The following is a 16,315-nucleotide window of genomic DNA, read 5'->3' as shown; positions in this document are numbered from 1 at the left end:
GCAAAAGCAAAAGCTTGAACTGAAATATTTCAGTAATTATAAAATAAAATACATACTTCTTTGGCTTGTAGAGTTTCTATGACTTCCTTTAAACTATTACATTCTTCAGTCAATACTTGTACTGCAACAAACTTCTCTCTCTTTAATGCTTCAGACTCAGAGATATGCCTTGTCTCCATGTCCATGATTTCAGCAGCATGGAGCTCCTGCATTTGGTCAATTTTTTCAGTAAATTCTCTTACAATCTCTGCAATCTCTTCTGAAGAGCATTCATTTTGCAAATCAATTTGGATTTCTGCATTTTTAACAAGGACTGGTGAGACTTCCACAGTCTTGTCTGTTTTTGATGAGGAGCTATTTCCAGTTAGAGTAGACCCACTGGCTGACAAATCACATGATATTTCTGCATCCTTCTTGCCTTCAGTTTTCACCATTTCTTTGTTCTTTCTCAGGTAACTTGCAAGCTTCTCCTCTGCTTGAACCAGGTTCTCTTTGACTTTGCACAGGTCTTCCTGAAGATGCATCAGACTTTCCTCTTTTACCTGTAAATATGGAGAATCTCAATTGCAATCCTTCTAAATACTTCAAACAGCTAAAATCCAATTACAGCTCAGTTTAGTTCTATTTTAAAGCAGTTATGACACATGGTAGCACATATTATCTCCTCAGAAATACAGCTCTAGATCCACTGTTGCACTGTAGTAAAACCAAGTACTTTGGCAATGAGTGAATATTTGATCTACAGCTTCAGCTCTGTTCCCCTCACAGTAGGCACTGAGTGGCTGCTTTTCTTGGTGGCATTCTCAGTAAAAGATAAAAAAATCCCAAACTATAGCATGCATATTCTAACAGTAAGTCCTGTACAGCTATTTTATTTAAATACAATATGGAACACTCTGGTTCTTACTGTTAGTTCTTGCTGAAGTTTTTCTGCCTTTTCTCTGTAACTGTTCAGTTCTTCTTTAGCAGCAGCTGCCTCTTCTTTCACTTGTTCAAGTTCAGTAATAAGCACTTTTTCTTTTTGACTTTGCATGAGCTGTGCTTCTACCTATATGGCAACACAAAACATGGAAAATGGTAAAGATTCAAGTTTTAATAGCACTGATCACTTTCACACCAACTTACAAAGTGTAAAGACCAAAGGGGAAAACAAATGTATGTAATTTGGGTTAACACAGCTTCCAAAAGATAAGACTAAGACCATGGGAGGAAAGACTATCTTACACTGAACTCAAGCATAAATTGGATATACCACACCGCACAGGGAGGAAGGTCAACAGGAAGGTCAACATAATATTATTTAACTTATAAGACATTTGTGACATGCAATAAATTTGTATTTGGATGAAAGATCTTAGAATCTTTTCTTGTCCAGTACTAGGTTCCTTGACTTCCGAAACTCTCACATTCAGAGACATCAAGCCTATTTTTGGACTATCAAACATAGTTTGGTTTCTGATGGCTCTAAATTGAGAAGCAATAAACCACTGCTGCATGGAAATCTGGACAAATGAATATTGGAAAAGCTACTAAGGGAAATAGCTTTGGAATTGTGGTGGGAAAACAAGAAAACAAATCAAGATCAAAACATATATAAATAAACAACTTCCATCCCAAAAACACCTGTATAGAAAATCGGTATAATTTCTCTTATCATTCTGAGTCCTGTGTATGTCTTAGACACTTTATAATTTTAATTTTTATGTCTCTACATCCACACCATGTAAAAGTGTACTACATTCCATTCTATGTCAAGTCAAAGAAGGAATAAGAAATTTTATGTCCAAAATTCAAAACCACACCACAATCATGAAAAGGTAAGGTATTTTTATTACACAATGGAAACTGATAGTGGGGTTCCCCTAAAATAACATCCTTCCCTTCTTTGTAACTGTAGGAGTAATATAGAAATGAAAGTGCTACACAGAGCAGAATATGCCTGTAGTTATTCTCATTAAGAACCACTTCATTCATTACACTTACACAAAAGAACAGGTTTTAGTGAAAACAAGAGAAAAGAAAATGACGTCTATTTACCTGAAAGGTCTGCATTTCTTCTTGCTTAATATATTTCTGAATCTCTCCTTTATGTTTTTCTTTAACCTCTTCTAGCAATTGCTGAAGCTCTAAGAACCTCTCTTCTTTCACTGTAGCTTCCCTTTGTGCAACTTTTACATTTTCTTTTTCTAGCTCCAAGCTACGATTTACCATTGCCAGTTGGTCTTCCATCTCACTAAGCCTCTGTGTTAAGAGTGATAATTTTGATTCTGTCTCATTTTCAGTTCTATCACTCAAACCCTCTGTTTGGGTATTCTTGCTTGCTTCATCTACACACTCTGAAGCTTCCTGCATGAATCTTCTCTGCTCTTGAACTGCATTCAGCTGAACCTGACTCACAAGAGCAGCAGCAACTTTCTCCATTAGTGTCTTTTCCAGTTCTAATATCCTCTTCTTAAGTGTTTCTTTTTCAGCTTTGCTTTGCTCTTTCATGTCTTTTATTTCATTGTAGCACTGGCACAGTTCTGAATCTTTTTGCTTAATGCATGCCTGAAGTTGCTGCAGCTGTATGTCCACCTTGCTAATGGTGACTTTTGCATTCTCATCTGAAGTCCTAAGCTGGGACTGATCTGGCAAATCTATCTCCTGACATAAGTCTCCTTTCATTTGTTCCATTTTTCCATTGCCCCTGTCTTCTAGTTTTGACTTAACACCTTGGACCAGTGCACACTTATATTTCTCTGTTACACTTGCATGCTCTTTTCTTAATATACTTATTTCTTGCTTTAACTGGCTCATTTTTAACTTTGTTTCCTCAAGCTCATTCTTTGCTTGAGACGCCTCCGCATTTATGTTTTCTACTTGCTTTTCCAAAGCTTCCTTTTCTGCCAGAACTGCTTCAAGTATGTGTTTTGCACTGTCAGCATCTTCTTGAAAACCAGCAATATCTGTTGGTGTCTTTTGTTCAATAATTGCCAGCTCCTGCTGAAGCTTATCAATTACATCATGCAACTGCTCTATTTCCTCATCGTTTTTCTTCTTCACACGTTCTTGATCACTTTTCAGACATTCAACCTGGGCTTCAAGCTCCCGTATATGCTCATTTTGCTCTTCAATAACCTGGGGGAAAAAAGCCAAACAAAACCACCACGATGATGTTTGTCCGGGACTTCCCAGAAACAGTTTAATCAAACTTTGAAAGATCTTGTAAAAGAAAGTTCTCAATGATTTCTCAACATGATGTCTCTTCTAAAGCTTTAATGAGAATTGAGACATCTTCAAATAGGACTGAGAAAGTAGCCCAAGACCTTAAAGAAATGAAAAATAGGTATTAAAGCATCAGATGAATTGAAAGCATTTGTAACATTCACAGAGGTAGGGAACACTGAATTTTAAGAAATATTTGCTTATATAAGACACATCCAATTTAGATGAATATGTATTTTAAATACAAATAGACCTTTTACTAATTGTGTTGAAAAATACCAATGTAACATGCTTTTTAATCTTAGACCACTGAAAACACCTATCAGTTGACTGTGACATTTTCTGTCACAATTCCAAATACGTGTTTGTGTGTTTATGTGTGCATGCACACATGTATGCAAATGTGCACACAAACATGCAGGGCAAATAGTACACACAGACCCAGAGCACAATAATTTCTTTGTGCCACAGTTTAAATCAAAGTAAAAAGAGACAAAGTTACAGAAGTATTTATTTGATAATGTATATGACTACCCAAACAAAAATCACAGACTCATGAAAACATGAATAAAATAAGAATAATACTTTCCTAGATTACTTCTACAGACACTTGAAATTAGACGCTGTGTAAAGGGATCAAAATTCTAAGAAATTAATAAAATTATGTAACTGATCAAATATGAAGGTGATGACTTTATGTTGCAGAAAAGAGAAGAAATCTTATATTGGTTCCTAATAAATGAGAAGAAACAAAAAATGGAACGACTGGTGTTGATGAAGTCTAAATTCAATACACAAAAAAGTGTCAGCAAAAGGAATAAAAATTTGTTAAAAAACCTTCTTGTTAAATTGCAGTGGAAGAAAATTTCATTTTAGTGTAGATGAATGATAAAAAATTTATCTTTATGAAGACAAAATAAAGACAGAAAAGATTGTAAGTAGTAAGGCTAAGAAACAAAAGTTATTTTTTTTAAAGTGAATGTTTGGAGATCTGAAGTCAACAGTGCTTCTACAGTGGAAATGCAGAAGGCAGAAGAAGATATGTCAAAAATAATCCAGAAAACATAAAATAAAATCAAATCAGTTATGGTATCTGAAATAGGTAAGAACTCTATTAGAGTCTTTTCAAATATGAAAAAAAACATGCAGAAAAAATGAAAGATGATTAACTCATTATTCAAATAGCCATGTTTTTTCCTTTATGACTCAATACATCACTACACTTCGTTAGTTAAGTATAATAATAAGATGACTCTGTAATAAGTATAATATGTACAAAAATAAACGGGACCATACAAATTAGAAAGGCTGGTTTGCCAACCAAGAATTTAAGATTAAGAAACCTAAGACTAGAGAAAGCTCAGAAACACTAAATAAAATCTGAATGAGTCATAAAATCGTTAAATGGCTTGGGTTGGAAGAGACCTTAAATATCATATAGCTTCAACCCCACTGCCACAGGCACAGTGATCCTGGTGACTGCTATCAACTCAGCATAACAGTTTCTGTTCTTGATAACATAATGGAACAAAGGCCCATAGAATGCAGATACAGTAACTAAAAGAAAAGCACTTAGTGGAATGAAGATGTCTAAGGGATTTAGAAAAGGGATTAACCTAAGAGTAATCTATTAATATTTAATAATGCTCTCATAACCAAGCAGAGTAATGATTTCATGTCCTGGAAAATAAAAGCAAGTCAGAGGATGAAATTAAGAAAATTAAGCTTCATGTAACAGGAGAAGAACCAATTCCTCAAAATTAATTATAACTGAATCCAAGGTATTTTTCTCAAGGCAAGAACTGTAAGTCTGTTACTGGGGTCATTGTATAGAGCAGAACTGTTCCGGATTCTTGGATTCTGGATATTTCCTAAATCCAGTTTCCTAAATCCAATTGAAAGTTTCATCATTATTCACTGAGTTTCACTATAACTGAATTTTCAACTAAAGGCTCAGTGAAATTATCCAGTTCACTGAGAGCTTTATTTTAGTGGATTCAATATGTTGTAGTAGAATGTTGGCCTAAATGTTCAGTCAGCTACCAAGGGATAACAGAAATCCTGTTCTTAACTTGCTTTTGAATGAAAGCTTATGACTAATAAATAACATTCAAAATAGTCAGAATGCAAAATTCAGCCACTGAAAAAATCAGTATGTTCTATCTGTATAAAATTAAAGCAAGCAAAAAAAAGATGAAGCTGATAATCAAAAAAACACATAGTTGAAAAATAACAGAAAGATACAGGTGCTAAAGCTCAGTAAATAAAAAATAAATCTGCTTCTTTTTTTCTTTCTCTCTACTTCCAATAAAACATAGCATTTTGTTTGTACCTCCATGCTTGAAATTGGTTAAAAAATGTCGTCAGCACCACTATGAGAACAAAACATTCACACAAGCTCATGGAGCTCAGAAGTAACTGCTAAAAATGCATTAAAATCTCATATGATCCAGCAGATGTCACTGGAGTGCAGCACTGAATGTATGTCATGGGAGGGAAGATGCTAAAATGAATGTGGAGATTGAATCCAGCTACCTAAATACTATTAAATATTCAGAAGTATTGGAACAAGGAATGAAGAAGAATTTAAGACAAGAACTCAAGCAGAAATAAAAGAGAATAAATAAAAAGAAAAGCAAGCAAAAAGGCAGCTGTCATACATGAGACTAAAAAGGAAAAAGAGATTAGATTTAAAGCATTGCTTGAAATAGAAGCATTTGCATTTTTAAATTAAGGTGGCAATAGAAGATAATGCAACTGGTGGGGGACGGAGGTTTTTTTTTTCCCTTCAAACTAGCAGCGTTGTGAAAATAGGACTCTGAAATGGATTTCAGAAGAATGTACCTTGTTGTCAGTTGTGACTTCAAGTTGCTGTTGCAGTTTTGCTATTTGTTCATGAAGATGATATATTTCCTGATCCTTTTCTTGCATGATGTGAGCGAGCCTCCCAGCCACTAAGTGATGGTCCTTTATGGCAGCATCTTCAGATTTCTGGATAGCTAGTCCTAGTATTTCCATTTCATCCTGCCCAAACCCCCCCAAAAAACACATTAAAGTTGTATATAGCATTTTCAGCATATTCTTGTATGCATATTTCAAGTGTAGGAATTAAAATACACAAATTTCATGGAATGACAAATACTCATATGAGCCTTTTAGTATTTTGGCAAGTTGAATGGTAGAATACTTGAGAATAAGAAAGAATTTGATGTCTTGGCATTTTCAAAGAACTTATTTCTGTGAAGGAAGGAGACTAAATCTTTAGGCTTCTCTGTTGCACAGTTACCTTAAATAATTTGTTCTCTTGTTCAAGTTCCTGCAGGTGTGTAGTGGACTCCTTCTGCTGAATTTCCAGCTGCATGTGCAACTGCTGAACTTCTTCATTTTTATTTTCCAGCTCCTCTCGAAACTGCTCCAATTGTTCCTCAAGGTTCGTGACCTATGTTTCCAACAAAAGAAGCAGGAAAAGGAGTAGGAAGCCATACCAAAAATTAAGTGCTATAAATTTCTCTCCAGTAAACTGGTTGGCTATGTACAAACAAAAGAATGGGTACTTGGTGATATTCTGAGTCCTTAAACTGAATGGAATTTTAAACAACACTAAAAAAATCAGCTTTCCTTACTTTCCTTACTTGGGCTGAATTTCTATTTCAGAAATACTCATGCAAGTCATAAATATTAACATAGAACAACAACTATCATGGATCATGAAAGAATTTCTAAGGGATTTGGAGTGCTGTCTCTCTATAAAAAATCTCATCTGTATAGTTCACTAACCTCAACAAAAGGCAAAAACTGACAAACAAAGATCTAAGTAGAAAGAAAGACATTTTCACAGGCATTTTACCTCCTTTTCCTTTCTGTCCACAGCTTCTCGTTCAGCTTGCAGTTGTGCTTCAAGAGGTAACTCGCCCTTTACTATGATGGTGCCAAACTGTTTCCTTTCCTCCACCTATAAATAGAAATAATACTAATAGTTATCAGATTAAAAAAACATACTATTTTGGTATCAAGAAAATAAGAAAGCAGCAAATCCTTAATAAATTTCAAACAAGAAATACCTTTTGCAAGTGGTCTGCACTGATGATTAAGGCTTGTTCCAGTTCTCTTATCCTGCATTCTAGCTTCTCAATTTCTTCATTTCGTTCTTGTACATCTCTCTGAAGCTGCTCCTTAGAGAGCAAAAGCTCACTGCATTTGTCTGTTTTTTCTTTGAGGTGATTTGTTAACTGTTCAACCTGATGACAAGATGGCAAGATTATTATATTGTACTGCACTGGAAGGGTTGGCTTGCAATAGTAACACCATGCATTTCTGACAGGAAGAAAATATTCCTCTTTTTCTACCATAACAAAACTCCTACTCCTTAGGTGAAACAGAACATACAGTCAGAATACTGTGGTACTACATCCAACAAATACAAACAGCATTATTTAAGAAGTGGTATGTTCTCTGCCACACCGCCTACTCTCTAGATCTGCTCTTGGTCTTCTGAAGCCTTCAGACTCTGCAGTCAGTTAAAAGCAAGCAGCACAACATCCCTATGCAGCCCACTAAAATGATGCCTTTAACATCTATGGATGGAATGTCTTGACCCCATGGTCAAGAAACTATTTGCCTCAGAGGAAAATCATAGTTCTAAAAATCTGTGACAAAATTATTCAAAAGAAGGAGCTGATTAGTGACATACAGGAATATCCTAAAACTCAAAGGATCTTTAACACTGAAGAGAATAGCTGTTCTTGAATCACAAAAGACAGGAAGTTTTGGTTTTTTGCTGTGTTCCCTAAACGGGACCAAAGAGATGTCATGGATGTAATAAATTCACTTTCTATGGGGGATTGAACATTCTGAATCTCAGTATATCAGATGTATGTATCTCAGAAGCAACATATTAAAAGACTAACTAAAGTAGCAGAGACAGTAATATCTATCCACTTCTAGCTGTATTTCAGAAATTATTAATTGAAATTACAGATAAGAAAGACACATAACAAATCCGTAGTATGATGTACAGAGGTAAGACCTGAGTAACTGAGCAAGAGACAGGGAAAGTAATCTTTGTCCCACTCAAGAAACTGATTTCAGTATTTACAATTAGGAAGTTACGATGTAGCCAAAAGGTAGAAGACTCAAAGCATTTCAAGAGATAGGAGAGAAGAGGACCAGAACATAAAGCTGACAGGATGGTATTATTGACGTTATCCATCCATGAGTAACATCACAGTCTGAAGTGACCTCAGAAAAGTCCTGAGAGAGAAATGGAAAAATAAAAATCAAGTCTGGAGCAGACTCTATGACAACCCTTCCTGGAATAAGTTGATAAAGCTGAAACAAAAGTAAGAAACAAATTTAGTTATCAACCAAAAATGGTCATGGCATTCCCTCAAAGCAGAAGAGGATTAAAAAAATATGCAACTATGAAAAATAAAATAGCTCTCTCAAAAGCATGATAAATAATGAAAATATGTATATTTACAAAATATTTCAAGGAACATTGTGACATCAAAATACATGATATAGTAAGAATATGTACTGCATTTGATAAGATAAATGTAAATCTAATACATTATTGAAAATCCCATCTATAATTCCTAGCATGTCACATTTAACATCACCTATATCTAAACCAGCTTCTACATCTGTGGTGTTTGCAGACATTACCTTACTGTCTACCTACTAAAAAATTCTAATTTAAAAAGTAAAGTAAAAATCTCAAAATTTTAATCACAGTTAAAGCATGTCTTTACAGCATGTTTTCAATTTCCATTGTAGCATATCTGCCACCTTAAGAGTGTACACATATGTGTACATGTACATATAAATCAGGATGATTTTTATATCTAGATTCTGAACAAATAGGACAATTTTTATCATGCTATCAAATTTGAACTCTTCTTGGGAGAATTTTTTAATGTGAGAATTTTAACCAGGAATTCCATGGCTATGCTACCCATGCCAAAAATAATAAACAGACATGTAACAAAGTGAACTGAAAATGAACATCCCGGATTCAGGAAAATTAATTATGCTAGAGCCACCTCCATCTGTGTAAAATGTCAGCAGGAGAGGAATGTGCACACTCTTGGCAACAGAAGGAAACAGGTGTAGAATTGCTCTGTATATTCTGTTTAACACGTACTCAGCTAATTCCAGATGATTCATTGTTCACAGAGGTTGATGACAACCATATCCCATAGTGCTAAATTAACACTGTCATATTTCATACAAACCTTTGTACTAAAAAATGTTTAGAAATCCAATGAAACACAGTTTTAAACCTGCAAATTCTAAATAGGTAAGTAATTTGACACGCTCATCTCACATATAAGAAATGTATGTCCTGTTACTGTCTGAGGTCCTAAACTACAGCCTAGAATACAAAAATGGTTTTGGTCGGAAGGGACCTTAAAGGTCACCTAGTTTCAACACACCTGCCACAGGCAGGGACACCTTGCACGATTTCATATAATACAGAATACTAAATACTGCTAATATTTAAGAATTAAATGACTGCAACTGAACTACTCCAGTTAGACCTTTGATTTGAAAATGACAATCTAATGTAAAAGAGGGCATTTTAATGCTGAAAATCAAGCAAGAAAATCATGCAGAAGTACCAGCCTTGATCAAAAAGCAGCACACAAGAAAACTCACAAAAAATAAAATGTAACTTAATTGACTAACAGTTCATTAAAAAAATCTGCAAAAGCATTATTACAGATAGCATTTACACCGCTGACAATTCTTGATTTTGCTGAGTCTAAGAGCTTTCTGTGATTCCCTTGAGCTGCTGTTCTACAGTCACTACATTTGTTTCAGTGCCAACAGGTGTTAAATCTCAGTAACTTGATTCCCTAAGTAGTGTACATGTGCTATAAAAACAGGATGTCAAAAAAACCTGTGAGAACACGTAAAATTGCTAAAATAGGCTTGAACATTTCCACAAACTCTTGAGAACAGTGGTTTTTCTAAGTTAAGTTACAAGAGAAAGCCTTATTGAAAGTCAAGAAGTTTCTGTATGTCTGCTACTAAAAACAAACAGCCTAAAAAAACCCCAAAACACCATTCCACCACTTTCCTGCAACACCTTCAATCTCAGGGCTTTTACTTTCCTGCCCTGCAAATGGACGCAGAGTAGGTACACCATAAAATAGCTTCAATATAGTATCTTAAAAGCTGTCAACTTGTCATTTATATTGATTGAGTACAAGTAACAAAATGTGTTACCTCTCTGGTTTGATGTTCATTGACAGGCTGAGTCCTTTGTGGAATCTTAAGCTGCTGTTCCAGCTTCTGTATCTCTTGCTGGAATACATCTCTCTCATGCTCTCGGTCAATTGCTTGCTCCTGAAATTTAAGGTATTATGTGGATACACCATTTGATTTAAAAACTATCCAAGTTAAGTGTCATCACTTATAACTTCCATTCATGTGAGGCTGGTAATAGTAATATCAGAATTTATAAGGTAGCAGAACCTATTGCAGATACCATTAACATCTTAATAATTTGGGGCAATAAATTTCCTATTTTTAATCAAAAAATTAGCACAGCACAGACACATCAAGTAACATTTCACAAAAATGGAAGGTTTGTGTCTTCTGTTCCAGGTACACTACACAAATGACAGCAAGCAAATATTTTATGATTTCTTCCCTACGATTTGTCTTTAATAAATAAACAAATAATAAATAGAAATTAAAACCAGAAATTACCTATGGGTTAATATATGAAAAGCCATCAGAACAAAAGAACTATAAATTGCTTGAAATACAGAGCTGTCTTAAGCAAGCACTTCAAATCAATTTTCAACTTTTAAAATGTTATTAAATTCTTGGACTGGAACCTACCACACAGCTGTTTGCTATCATCTACCTATGTTTGCTCAAGATCTGAAAAAAATCAGCATTTCTCCCTGAACCAAACTTCAGTAGCAGTGCTACCCATCCTCCACATCTTCATGATATCTGCCTTTTACCATACTTACATCTAGAAATTTTCTTGTTTTCTCCAGCTGCTTCTCCAAGGCCTGGTTTTGCTGCCTTAAATCCATTAGTTCTGCATTTTTCTCTCGTTCTAGCTCTATGAAACGACTGACTTGTTCTTCCAAGTCTATTTCCAAGACTTTCACTTGCTTCTGAAGGTCATCATACTCCTTTTCAGCTTGACGTTGCACTTCAATTTTTTCTTTCATTAACTTTTCTGTTTCCTCCAGTAATTCTGAGTATAATAAAAGCATTACTACTTTTAGATACAAATAGTAAGCAATATTATGAAGCAAAACCACTCCCCAAGGTATCCATGCTGTAATCTGCAGAAGGATGTGAACTGGCTTGGGTTTTTACTATTTTTCTTTTTTGAGAATATATTTTCTTCTGAGAAATAATCACAATATTGACTGAAGCAAATTTGTATTAAAATTACTATCCTTTAGGTAGTCTTCAAAGGACTGTTACAGAAGTTGTATCAGAGCACTCCCCTGTTTAAGTTTCATATCAATTAAAAGGCCTTTGTACAATTAGAAAGAAAAGAAAATGTATGGGGTCAAACCACAGCTAGAGTCAGCACAGGAGTTAACAGTGATGTACAGAAAACCCAACCCTCTTCTCATCCCCATTGCCAGTAAAATCAATCCACTCCCAGATTTCATTATTTAATGCGATACATATAAATAATTTGAGGGAAATACTGAAAGACTTAGCGAGGTTGCTGGGCAGACAGAGAGGAAAATTACTGACCTGCAACTGGAGCTTGCAAAATCAGTGACTGCATGAATGCCCAATTTTGAGTCATCATGAAAAAGCCAGCAAGCACATATACAGGAAAGCCCCAAACCACTCTAAGACTCTTAAGCCACAGCCCACTGAAGTGCCTATTAAACAACCACATGAACCCCTTGAGGTAAAACCCAAACAAAGTGCACTTACTTTTGGAGAATCATAAAAACAGGATTGATATTTAGACAGAAACAATAAAATTTACTTTCACTACAGAAGAAAGATCCTTCAGGCACCATCATCTTACATCGTATTTAACCAATTCTCATTTCTAGGTAACCATTATATCTCAATATAATAAGATGTTTAATTACCACACTGAATGACTCAGCTGCATTTGGAAATAAAAAGAAATAAAAGACTACAAAAATATCTCTCAAATACCATCTAAGTAACTGTAATTCATAGGTGAATAAGATGATGGTTATTGATGAATTTGCTTATTATGTTTAGAAATTATAAGAAACGTTGTTAGCAAAATGTAGAACTGAGTATGAAATACAACATCAAAGCTGCAGGCCAGTAAGAATGACAAGTAACGTCAGTAAGCCAAAAGCCCAATAATCCTGATTAACAGTGTCAGTACGTGTCAGTCTTCCACCCAGTTACAGATTGGCCATGCAACATACAAACACACCTGCTTGGGAAGCTGCATCGATTGCAGCATCTACTAGGCCTAGGAGAATAGAGAGAGAGAAAACAAAAAAAAGAAGCAAAGTAATTCACATGCCAGCTATAGTTTTCTCGTGGTGCAACAATGTAAGAGAAAATGAAGCCAAAGATAGATGTGGCATTTAATGACAAAGTTGTTGAGATAACTTAAGGAATGTGACAAGTTATTCTGGTATGCATAATATAAGTACCTACACATATTTATAGAAATGTTTGTCCTTACAGCTCTTAAAAATGAAAATAACTTTAATGTATTTAGAAGCCTAAACTATATAAAAATAACTAAAGTGGCATCATAGACATGGATCTTCCTTATTACAGAGTAGGAAGCAGCAGGCTGTTCTTAAAATTTTGTTGTTATAGAAAATTGCAGGAAATTGCAAATACACAAGATGTGCAATCTACAAAAAAGGCAACATTATAAACTGGAATAAACTTCTAGAAATTAGATAAAATTCTTACTTCATCCTGCTATTTACAATGTAAGCACCGCAATCCCTGAAGAATCAGTACTTCTTAAAACACTAGAGTTCTAGTTTTCTTCCCCTCTCAAACATGAAATATTAATTTCAGTTATTAGTTTAAGGAAGAATTAAAAGACACTTATACTTCATGAGGGTAAATGCTTTTTTTTGAGTAAGCAGTTAGTTAGATTATACTGACAAGGTATATATCTGAAATTTTCACCATCAGGGCTGAAAGTTTTCATTACTGGTAGATAAAAAGCTTTCCTTATCATGGAACTGTTGTGCTATTCTTCCCTGAAAGAGGAATTTATTAGAAAAATTTATCTTCCATGACTAAAATAAATACAGCTGTCACATGCAGTGCAATCATGTTCTAGCAGGTATGCTTCCTAGTCAGTCTTTAAGTCTGTTTGGAAAGTATTTAGACAGCATTTTTATCCACTGTTGCTATTCCATCTCCAGTGGTAATCTAAATGAAAGCAGATTTTTGGAGATAAAGCCTTTTCTGGCTTAAAGAACAGCTATAATTTCTCAACACTTCTAAAAACTCAGTCATTTTGTATTTAAAAATCAAGACAAGTTATCATGCTAACATTAGGCAACAGGTGTGAAAATATCACAGTTGGCCCTATCACATTTTTACTAATGATCACAAGGCAATGGGGAGAAGCCCTTGCCAAGACCACTTATTGTTTTTTAGAAGTAAAAGCAAATGTCACAGAAAGATTGTGATGAATACATACGCTGCTCTACTGGCCCCGCCTCTGCTCTCATGGCGTCCTTCTGTCTGGAGAGTAATTCCTTTTCTTCCTGCACCTGCTGCTGTTCAGCCTCTAACTCCTGCAATTTGTTACCTGTACACAGCAGCTCTTGCTCTAGATGGTCAATCACATCTAGTTTTTCCTGGAGTTGTTTTTCCAGAAATGCTTTCTCATCTGCATAGCCATCAATGAGGCCTGTAAAACATCAGTTCGGAGGCAGATGTAATAGACAATCAAAACCATTTTTTTTCTTGTTGAAGTCACTATTGTATTCTGACATGAATGCACATGTCTGTTAGATGCTCAAACACCTAACAATTTCTACTCCTATCCTTGTTATCCTTTCATCATGAACAAATTACAGGAAAGATACCAGAACACCAAATAGAGCTCTTAATTTTAACTCAGCACAAAACCTCTGGAGCAAAGGAACTCCAAAGGCACAGTAAAATATGTATGTAATAAACACAGGAGAAATAAGAAATTTAAATAAATTCAGTATAAATCACTATAAATCCCGTCCTGAGTCAGTATTAAAATGGATTTTACCCTGTTTTGAGAATGTAGAAAAACTAAAAGTATTTACATTTGTTAACCATGTAGACCCATCTTTTCTTTCCATATTTGAATTCACAGAGAACACACAGGACTGGACATATAGGACTGGATATTGAAACAGAAAATACTGAATGAGTAACATCACTTATAACATTTCAAAACTTTGAGACAATACAAACTCCAGTGGTTATTCCCTCCATATCAGATGCTGTTCAGAATGAATATCTAACAGATTTAAGTTGAGAGGGCATTCCCAGGTTAAATAGAAGGCATACTCCCACAAAAAATTATGAAGTCTGCTAAAATCACATGTTGTGGTATTTACTTCTGCCAGGGTTTTTTTTTGTTTTTTTTTTGTTTTTTTGAGATGTAATGAAAATTGTCAGAGTTCAGTGAACAAATTTGCATTAGCCTTTCCATCACATCAGATAAGTGTCACGTCTGACACCACTAAAACACAAGAGGTTAGAAAATGTCTCAGCTGCAGCAGTTTTTGTGATAAGAAAGAAATGATCACAAATGACACATTTAATCTCAAGAGAAGACCAAGTGCCATCAGAGGTATAATGAACTAAGACATTGCTCTGCATACCTACCTAAGGAACTCAATAAAAGAATGCAGTTTGTCAGAGTATGCTCACAGCTCAGTTCAACGGGCACAAATCAAATAAAAAGAGTTCTAAGACATCTCTGTTTTGTTATATCAACATCAACAAAAAAAGTTGCCAGTCATTTAAAAGTGCATTAATTTCAAATGCACCTAACTTACAACTGTGAAATATATTTATCAAAGGCTAACACTAACATCTAATTCTCTCTTATATTCTAGAACTGCTCATGAACCAAATCAACAAAGCCATTCTGTCCTAAGATATTAGGCATTTTTACTTTATTTTACTGAAGATTTGTGAATAAAATTTCTATCAAGACAAAATATTATCCTCCAAAGAAAACAGCAGCATATAGCTGCCTACATTCTGAAATTCTTCAATATTAAAAAGTTACATTTTGTAACTTCATCTGTGTCAGAATATAAATTCCTGGGTCATTTATATCTTGTGGAAGAGTTCTTCATATTTTTGCATGTCAAGATGCGTTCTAAACAACTTTTTCTTACTCTTAATTTAATCTTGAAAAAAAAAATAGTAACGTCTATTTCAGTTTTTAATCCATTCCCTCTGAAATCAATTTTCATCCTTTCTGGTTTTGCTAAAGCTACTGAATTGTTGCAGCCAGTACTGCTGTTGCTGATACACAACATTTATGAACTACAGGCCATCAACTGTCCCTCACACCACATTTTAGACACATGGCTTAGAAACCTGCACTGCTTTTCAGCTTATGTGTGTCCCAGCTATTAATAGCATGTGCAACCATGATGGATTATCTGTCTGTGCAAAAAGAAGGGGAAGCCTGGCAGGGTAGCATTCTCCAGGAGTAACATTTGACTAACAAACTTCACTCTATGCTCCCACTTTGAAACACAGAAGTCTGCTGAGCTTCAAAACTACCAAAAATATCTTTCTGCTTACTACTATGGAGACCCTATCTATAGAACAAATGTTTTTTGCATATTTTCCAGATGCTAATCAGATATAATGACAGAAATGTTGAGTGGCTACAAAACATTGAGCTATCAAAACAAGAGAACAAATTAAGTGTCCGTCAGATTTGAACATATTTTCCAGATGCCAGAAGAGATTATTAGATTTCCCCTGCTGTAAGACACTATAATTTTTAATTGCTTCCTTAATGCAGTTGCAAATATACTTTTTAAAAGATCACTTCAAACAGTGCAAATTGAAACATACTACCATCACATAATCACATTCAGAATAAAGATTCTGTGTCAAGGTCAAAAGGCAGCAGACACAA

General features: G+C 34.9%; 1 protein-coding gene across 5 annotated transcripts in view; it reads right to left on the bottom strand.

Annotated features, from left to right (window-relative positions):
- The window catches only part of AKAP9 (A-kinase anchoring protein 9), a 110,132-nt gene that overhangs the window by 16,937 nt on the left and 76,880 nt on the right, over nucleotides 1-16,315 (bottom strand). For 3 of the 5 annotated variants that reach the window (XM_063151101.1, XM_063151119.1, XM_063151126.1), the window contains 11 exons: nucleotides 13,865-14,077; nucleotides 12,620-12,658; nucleotides 11,193-11,425; nucleotides 10,435-10,554; nucleotides 7,266-7,442; nucleotides 7,052-7,156; nucleotides 6,491-6,643; nucleotides 6,049-6,228; nucleotides 2,038-3,117; nucleotides 908-1,048; nucleotides 57-542 (listed from right to left, as the gene is read on the bottom strand). In XM_063151101.1, coding sequence (XP_063007171.1) covers nucleotides 57-542; nucleotides 908-1,048; nucleotides 2,038-3,117; nucleotides 6,049-6,228; nucleotides 6,491-6,643; nucleotides 7,052-7,156; nucleotides 7,266-7,442; nucleotides 10,435-10,554; nucleotides 11,193-11,425; nucleotides 12,620-12,658; nucleotides 13,865-14,077 — 2,927 coding nt within the window. The remainder of the gene's footprint in view (nucleotides 1-56; nucleotides 543-907; nucleotides 1,049-2,037; nucleotides 3,118-6,048; nucleotides 6,229-6,490; nucleotides 6,644-7,051; nucleotides 7,157-7,265; nucleotides 7,443-10,434; nucleotides 10,555-11,192; nucleotides 11,426-12,619; nucleotides 12,659-13,864; nucleotides 14,078-16,315) is intronic. The other 2 variants (XM_063151110.1, XM_063151133.1) reach the window with 1 other exon arrangement.

This window comes from Melospiza melodia, chromosome 1, assembly GCF_035770615.1.
Source record: "Melospiza melodia melodia isolate bMelMel2 chromosome 1, bMelMel2.pri, whole genome shotgun sequence".
In the NCBI taxonomy this organism is placed as follows: domain Eukaryota; kingdom Metazoa; phylum Chordata; class Aves; order Passeriformes; family Passerellidae; genus Melospiza; species Melospiza melodia.
This window is presented reverse-complemented; position numbering and strand designations above follow the sequence as displayed.